The following is an 8,293-nucleotide window of genomic DNA, read 5'->3' as shown; positions in this document are numbered from 1 at the left end:
GGTAAAGGTACCCCTGCCCGTACAGGCCAGTCTTGCCAGACTCTAGGGTTGTGCGCTCATCTCACTCTATAGGCCGGGAGCCAGCGCTGTCCGTAGACACTTCCGGGTCACGTGGCCAGCGTGACAAGCTGCATCTGGCGAGCCAGCGCAGCACACGGAACACCGTTTACCTTCCCGCTGGTAAGCGGTCCCTATTTATCTACTTCCACCTGGGGGTGCTTTCGAACTGCTAGGTTGGCAGGCGCTGGGACCGAACGACGGGAGAGCATCCCACCGCGGGGATTCGAACCGCCGACCATGCGATCGGCAAGTCCTAGGCGCTGAGGTTTTACCTACAGCACCACCCGCGTCCCTCAAGCATTGTTGTAGTTGATGTCAATTAAAAAAGCTAGTTGTACATTTTTCTCATCATTAGTGTCAACACCCAGAGAATTTTAGGAGCTCTTCAGCCCAATTGAATGCCATTCTCAATTCTAAACATAAATTTCCATCTGGGACTTGGATGTGCATTCTTTCTGCAGTTGACTTGTCAGAACATGACAGTGCTTTTTGGCATGGTGTCAAATGACTTGGTTCAGTTTCTTCATTGCTGGAAAATGATGGACCACATCCTCTGCCAAATTTCTTCCTGGCCAAGTCAGTGACATTTGTTGGCCATCTGCATATGATAGCTAAACTGGCAGATAGCAAACTTCTGACTGCCTTCAAGAATAGTGTTCTTTTGTCAAGTCTCCATGAGCAAAGGATGCTGATCTAAGATCATATTATGAATACTGCTGAATACAAGCTGTTCATAGGTTTTGTTTTATATAGTAACATATATATAGGAACTTATACTAAGTCAGACCATTGTTCCATCTTGTTCTGACTGGCAGTGGCTCTCCAGGGTTTCAGACAGACATGTCTCCCAGCCCTGCCTGGAAATATTGGAGATTGAACTCACGACCTGCACACACAGCAGATGCTCTACCACTGAGCTATGTACCCTTGTTAAGAATACAACTTTTCTCAAGAAAACTAATGGCTTGGGATGGCTGGTAGATGTTTCACTAATGGGAGCTAATTGTGGTAAGATGGCTTAATGAGAATGATGGCATTACAGAGAAAACTGTAATGAATCCCCCAGCAGCCATTCAAACGGGGCTGAGATCTTTATCAGAGCCAAAAATAGTCTTCTTGCAATGCCAACCTGGGCTGAACTAACAGCTACAAATATCAGAAAGGAAAGTGAAACTAAATAAAAGTAGCTGCTTTGCCCCTATGGGATAATGTCATCACTATTAAACTGTTTAGTTAGGCTTAGAGAACATTCATTCCCAGATGTCAAGGATATGTCAGGATGCAACAAAAGGCATCACTTTGGAGAAGGCGTCACCCGCTACAACTAAAGGAAAGTATCCGTGGTTCAGTTCAGGGTAACAACAGAAGCAGTTTTCAAAGCAGAGCGAGCTTAAGTGTGAGAATAAACTGAAGGCACCTTGGGATGCAGGTACACCTCACATCCACACACTCATACAGGCAGATATACCTTTTTGTACACACACACCCCGTCCTTAGCTTAGCTGTTTAGATCAGCTGGAGGGCACATCATCCCCTTAACACTCATTAAATGCTCAATCTAATGCACAGGGGTGCATTGCAGCCCTGGGCTCAGCCTACTCCAGTGCTCTGTGTACTTTACTTTTATTTAATTTCAACATTTTCACTGCCACTGTCATCATGGTTGGGTCTTTCATGCCAGAAAGGTTTGCTTGGGGCATATTAGACCTACAAACTACCCCTGTTCTACATACATATTTAGAAATAAATCAAATACTTTGAATGTGTCTAAAGTCTCCAACGATCTCTTCTCCCAAAGGAAGCGAAACCTTAGAACTGCTGCCCCTGGAACTTCTCCCAAATTTGGGAAAGTGGGAACTTTGGGGCAGAGGGGAGGCACAACATTTACTGATATTTCATCCCCTGTCCTGGGCAAACAAGAAACCAGGGCCAAACTGAACAAGACAATCTGAGATTTCTGATTTATTTGTTTTTTAAATGGTTGGGGCAGTGACTCGGGGCGAGACCTTGACCATGCCTTTTTCTCATGGTATTTTCCACTTCAAAATACTGCTCTCCAGCACTTGTATGTTTCCATATATAGGTCAAGTAGCAACAGCGGGGGCGGGCTATTTCGATTTGGAAAATGACATAGGGCGAAAGAGGTTTGAAAAACCCACCTCGCTTTGCGCTATGGCCTCCCGGGGCTGCTTTTAACTCAAAACAATTGATGGCAGGAGATTCACTCACAGATCTCTCACCATTTTGTCTAGTTGAGCCCTGAGAATGAGTATGTGATGCAACTGAAGCAAGGATGATGCAACTGCCCGTCTCTTCCCCTTAATAATGTATTTTTAAAAGATGGAATGAAAAACATTATCAGGGCACCAACATTTAAGCGAACAAACAGTTCTTCCTCTGCACCATCGCATCCAGACGAATGGTTCTACTGGCAGGTGGCATTTGCAATTTGGGAAAGAAATGCACCATTTCTCTCTCTAAATATTTATATCTTTCTACATTGCCTTTTAAAGGCTGTAGGAAAGTAACAGGGCAATTGTCTGGAGACTATATGCTGCCTTGGTCTATTCTGGTAATGACAAAAGCAATTCACTGGAAGAAATGTGTCCCGCCACCATTACAAGCAAGATCAGCTCCTGGATCAAAACCCCAAGTACAAAAATTGAACAGCCCTTTTTCATGCAGAAATCCCTGAGGAAATGTACGTGCAAGCCCATTAAAATTGCATGGCCCTCGGCTGAGTGACAGCAGCTTGTACAGCTGTTATTGGAACACAACTCTGGATACAACAGAAGCAATGGGTAAGCCGGGAAAACTGATAGCAGGCTGAATACACCTTAACTGCATTATACGTGTTGGAAATCGCTGCCACACACCTTGGGCCGTACATATCGCAGCATTTCAGGCATTCGGATAAAAGGAATGTCACTGGGGGTGGGTAGTGATACAGGAAGCACAGTGCACGGATTTTGGAAGGAATCCAATCTGCAAGGAATCCAACCGTGGACTTCCTGCTAGAATGTCATAGGTAGGGCTATTCTATGTAGAGAGTAGTCAAAATGTATGCAGAACTGCCTCACAGCCCTCTGTTGCAGCCATGTCTGTGGAATGAGTGTAGGTTGGAGCACGCCAAGGTGTCTCTGAATGGATGCTCATTCATAAAAGAGCCTTGTTGGGTCAGGCCAAAGGCCCATCTAGTCCAACATCACAGGGCCCAACCAGAAGCCTTTAGGGATTCTCCAAGCAAGACCTGTTGTAGTTCTCAGCCTCTGAATAAGACTGGTAGCTGTTGATACTTATCTGCCACAAATTTGTCTAATCCTCTTAAAGCCATCCATATTGGTGGCCATCTCGTGGGAGTGAATTTCTTAATGCAACTATGCACCATGCAAAGCAATGCTTTGTTTTGTTTCTTCCAGCATTCAGTTTCATTGGATGTCCATGGGTTCTCAAGTATTATGAGAGAGGGAGAATAATCGTCTGCGCTTCTATTGTATTCTTCCCTACATTCTCTCCAGTCAGAAAAACCTGAAACATCACGACTTTTCCTCATAGGGGAGTTGCTGCTCCAGATCCTCAGTCATTTTGGTTGATCTTTCCCACACCGTTTCCAGCTCTATGGTATCTTTTTGAAGTGAGGCGACCAGAATTGACCGCAGCATTCCAAGTGTGGTCTCACCATAGATTTGTAAAATGATATTGCCGGTTTTATTTTCAATCCCACAGTAATATGGAATTCACCTTTCCACTGCTGCCTCACACTGGGTCAACATCTTCATCAAGCTGTTATCCACTGTGACCTCAATGGCCAGTTTTTGGTCAGTTACCATAGATGTGAAATTTGGGTTGGTTTGTTTACCCACTGTGCATCGCTTTAGACTTGTTTACATTGAATTGCATTTGCCATTCCACTGCTTACCCACTCAGTCTGGAGAGAGCCTTTTGGAGCTCTTTGCGATCGTTTTGTTTCAACCACCGTGAATGATTCGGTAACTCTGGGAAATGTGCCTACCCCAGTGCTAACCCCTAGCTCTAAATCTAAACGAACAAGTTAAAAAGCACAAGTCTGGATACTAATCCTTGAGGGACTCCACATAATGTGCATCTTAATTCACATTAATGTGTTTTAAATGTGCATCTCTTTACACTACATTTTTCTTGGTGTTCATCCTAATGTGCGTGCAGCAGAGCCTCTGTATCCTCCACTGGCAGATAGAAGGGCCACAGCTTAGCTTTCCATACAGGCAATCCTAGATTTGATTCCTGGCAGGCTGGGCTCAAAGAGACCTGGAGGGCCACCGCCAGTTCATAAAACATTACTGTTCAACGGCCTGACTTGGTGTAAGGCACCTCTTATGTTCACATTGTATTTAATGCTTAGAATTAATATGACCAGGAAAGTTCATTTCAAATAGGGATCTCGCACATGAAGAGGTGTGTGATAATTGCATGGATCTAATGCCAAAACTAATATTACTGAAAATCCTCTATTACAACATTTTAAACAAAATTAGTTTAAATATATATTAATTTTTAAAAATATATCCCATACTTGTGCATGCAAAGTTTGTTTCTTTTCCTTGTGCTGAACGCTGGCAATCTAGGTGTTTCTAAATGTAAAACAGACCCTAACAACATATATAGTGCAATTTTTGAGAAAAATAAACTGTGGTTGAATTTTTTTGAATGCAACCTTCATGCTCCAACCTCTGCTGTATTTGCCAGATACTTCCGTTTTCTTTTTTGCCATTGATTTGCAATGAACTTTTATAGCTCGAGCACAGCTGGCTGAAATTTTTCGGAACATGCAGTACAGAAGTTTTCAATTAAAATGTCCCTGGGGGTATGTCCTATAGTACTAGCTCTAACAGCTCTTACTTTGTATTTGAGGGAAATGATCAGATGGAACAACATCCCTTGAATGAAAACAGGCAGGGAACTTCTTCAGGAAGCAGAATGACATTTTGAAGCCATTGGGGGAAAACACATTGCTTTCCAATTGTCATAGACAAAAGAAAATGCAGTCAAACTTCACTCATCCTGATATAATAGAGACCGCTCCTACTTGTATATATCATATCATATCATATTATCATGTCATATCATATTGGCATTAATTATGTGGGATACTGAATATTAGATCATAGAATAGACTAATTGAAATCAATAGACCTATATAGCAGTGCATGGTCAGTAACCTTGTGGCCAGGCCCTAGTCTTCCCCTTGATTCTGGTAATTCGGTGGTATTATGCAACTTTCAGGTTCCCCTGAAGAAAAATCACCAGTCTTTATCAGAATAAGACAGATAACCCAGGCAGTACAGGTCACCAGTGCTCAGCCAAAGTTCAAATCCAACTCTGATCTACTTTTGCAAAAAAATGTTTTCAGCTACCCTTTATACATTTACAAGGGACTATAGTGAGGCAGATTATTCTCCTGCCACAAGGATCCATAATATAGGGCTGCCATACATCTGGAATTTCCTGGATATAGCCGGGATTCGTCTGTCAAAAATGGCGTCTGGGCAGAATTTTCAAAAAGCAGTTAAAATGTCTGGCCATATCAGAAGTGTCAGAAATGTCATTTTTTTGCCCATTTTCCTTAAAAAATAGCTTAAAAACAACTACTTTTGTGTCTGGTGTAGATGAGTGAACAACAATAATAACTACCTATACAGAGGAATAGCCATGATTGATTTATGTGCTTATTAGTCCCTTTGCATGAAGGAAGATTGGTGCAAGTTCATATAGAACCTAGGAATTCCCTAGTCTTTCTGGAAGTAGACACCCATTTTAACTCCTAAACCCTTAACTGCTTTGTCAGTCATTAAGAGCAGCCTTCCCAAACTAGGTGTCTTCCATATTTTTGGGACTACAACTCCCATGATCCCCAGACTATGACTGATGTAAGTTGTAACTGAAATCATCTGGAGGACACCAGTTTTGAGAATGCTAGTTAAGAGAAATGCATTAAATTCTTTGCCATGGTGTGGACATGTTGTCAGTGTGCCGTGTGCAACCCTGAAGTGACAGAGTGCTAGTCGAGTGCTGGCTCATATTTCAATGCAAAGCTTTAAAATCCCTCGTGGCCATTAGATTATGCATTCAAGCCACTTTGTCTACTGTCAAGGAAGAATGGAACGCAGTGACAGAGGTACGCTTTCCAAAATGAAAGACTATGCTTTCTCTTTTGTCACTCACTCTCCAAAGAATCCACTAATAGTCTGAAATCATTAGTACATAATTACTTCCTCATGTCTTGTCAGAAGGCACGCCTGACTTATGTTTGACAAAGTGGGTGGAAGAGCATTGATGCTGTCACGGCAAATCTGGCAAAACCAAAGAGGCTTCCACATCTTTGCCTTGGACCTAGTGGAAAGCATGGAGGCCTCCTTTTCCTTCTACTCTCTCCTCCAAACCCACCTTTTCTGTGGAGCATTCGGCACAACCACCTGCTCTCCTTGCCCTACTGTTACGAAACCTAAATACATATACAGTCATACCGTGGAAGTTGAACAGAATCCATTCTGGAAGTCCGTTTGACTTCTGAAAACCAGTGTGGCTTCTGATTAGCTGCAGGAAGCTCCTGCAGCCAATCGGAACCTGTGGAACCCCCGTTGGACATTTAGCTAACAAAAGAAAGTTCGAAAACTGGAACAGCCAGAACGTTTGACTCCCAAGGCATCCAGGAGCCGAGGTACAACTGTACTATCTACTTATGTAATAATGCATATTCTCCCTGTTTACTGTGCTACCACTTCACCTTTCTTTCATCTGCCACTTCCCTTTGCAAAGTGGATTAAAAACCCTCTGGGCAAAGGCCTGTCCTTGACTATTAGTTATACTGACTGGGGCCAATGGAAGCTGAACTCCAATCACAATGGGGGGGGGTCTCAGGTTCGCTACCACTACAGTAAAGAGTCATGCACCCTGAAGCCACTATCTAAGATAAATAAGAAAAACAAATTAACCTTTTCTGTCCACCAGCTACTGGTGGCAGCCAGCTGTGATGGGAAGTTCCTTTGTAGGACTCCAGATATAGGAATGATTATGCCTGAATATATACTATAGATCCAGGCTATGTCCCCTTTCAATGAAAATCTTCAGCGGAAAGGTCAATGGAAAGCAGAAAATATAGTGTGACAAAATTGGTAACATGCATAAGCCTAATAAGAGCTATATTTCCCTTGCTGCTTTTCATGGAGTTCCTGGCTCCTTTATCTGAATGCCTCAATCTCTCCATAAACTGGGTGACTGCTGAGTTATTACCTATCTCTAACGTCTTGTCATCTCACACACCTGCTCATGTGTCTCACATCTTTCCTCTGCAGCAGCTTCATATATAGAGGAGATCTGAAGCTCACAACATCAAGGAGGAGATGCTAGAAGATTTAGCCTGCTGGAATTTGAGATTGGTACAAGCCTTTGATTGGGAGTTAGGGCCATGTATGTGACAGACTGCTCTTGGCTAAGGTAACTCATTACAAAGTCTTCAGAGGGACTTTTTAAATAATAAAAAAGCTATAGCTCACCTTCTTTGAATTCCTTGCGTTTCCAAAAACAGAAGCTTGGCATGGGAGCATTTAGTATGCTTTACTGTGCCTTTAAACCAGATGACAACCTCTAGATCATGAATAAGAGGCTATCTGACTCATAGGTCTAGGGCAGTGGTGGAAATCTGTCCTGTACAAGTCACATCAAAAGGCAGTCATTAAGCAATTTCCAGATATTTCAATGGGGATTCCACAAAACATGTTTTCCTGTGAAATCTGCACTTTATCTCCAACATCCTAAATACTAATAAAAAGTGCTGAAATTGTTTTTTCACATCCAAATACCAAGCCTTGCGAAACATAACTGAAAACACAAATAACAAGGGCATCAGCAGGTTTTAATTTGATATTTGTTTATTTGTTAAGATGCCTGTTTTCTTCTGCTTCAGCGGTGGGCTGCTGGTTTCTATGTAAGAACCAGTCTAGCCAGCAGCTACTCAAGGCATAATAGGTTTACTCCTCATCGTGAACCTGAAATACATTATAAAATATGACAACACAGTTTAGGCTCAACCAAAATGACTGCATGGCTTTTTAAAGCAACAATCCTTTACACACTTCCTAGAAAAGATAGCCTACTGAATTCATCCTGAATTTCCTATGTGGAATGCATTTTTGTGTAGGAAAAATATAGACAGAAGTGCAACGCAGAACGTCTTACGAGGTTTCAAAAAGTACCA

General features: G+C 42.4%; 1 protein-coding gene across 1 annotated transcript in view; it reads right to left on the bottom strand.

Annotated features, from left to right (window-relative positions):
- Positions 1-7,949: 7,949 nt before the first annotated feature.
- Positions 7,950-8,293, bottom strand: part of MYH15 (myosin heavy chain 15) — an 83,364-nt gene continuing 83,020 nt past the window's right edge. The window contains exon 42 of the mRNA XM_081908322.1: positions 7,950-8,084. Within this exon, the coding sequence (XP_081764448.1) occupies positions 8,067-8,084 (18 nt within the window). The 3' untranslated portion in view covers positions 7,950-8,066. The remainder of the gene's footprint in view (positions 8,085-8,293) is intronic.

Source organism: Podarcis melisellensis (assembly GCF_964234715.1).
Source record: "Podarcis melisellensis genome assembly, chromosome: 4".
NCBI lineage: Eukaryota > Metazoa > Chordata > Lepidosauria > Squamata > Lacertidae > Podarcis > Podarcis melisellensis.
Note: the sequence above shows the minus strand (reverse complement) of the source record. Positions and strands in the feature narration are given on the sequence as shown.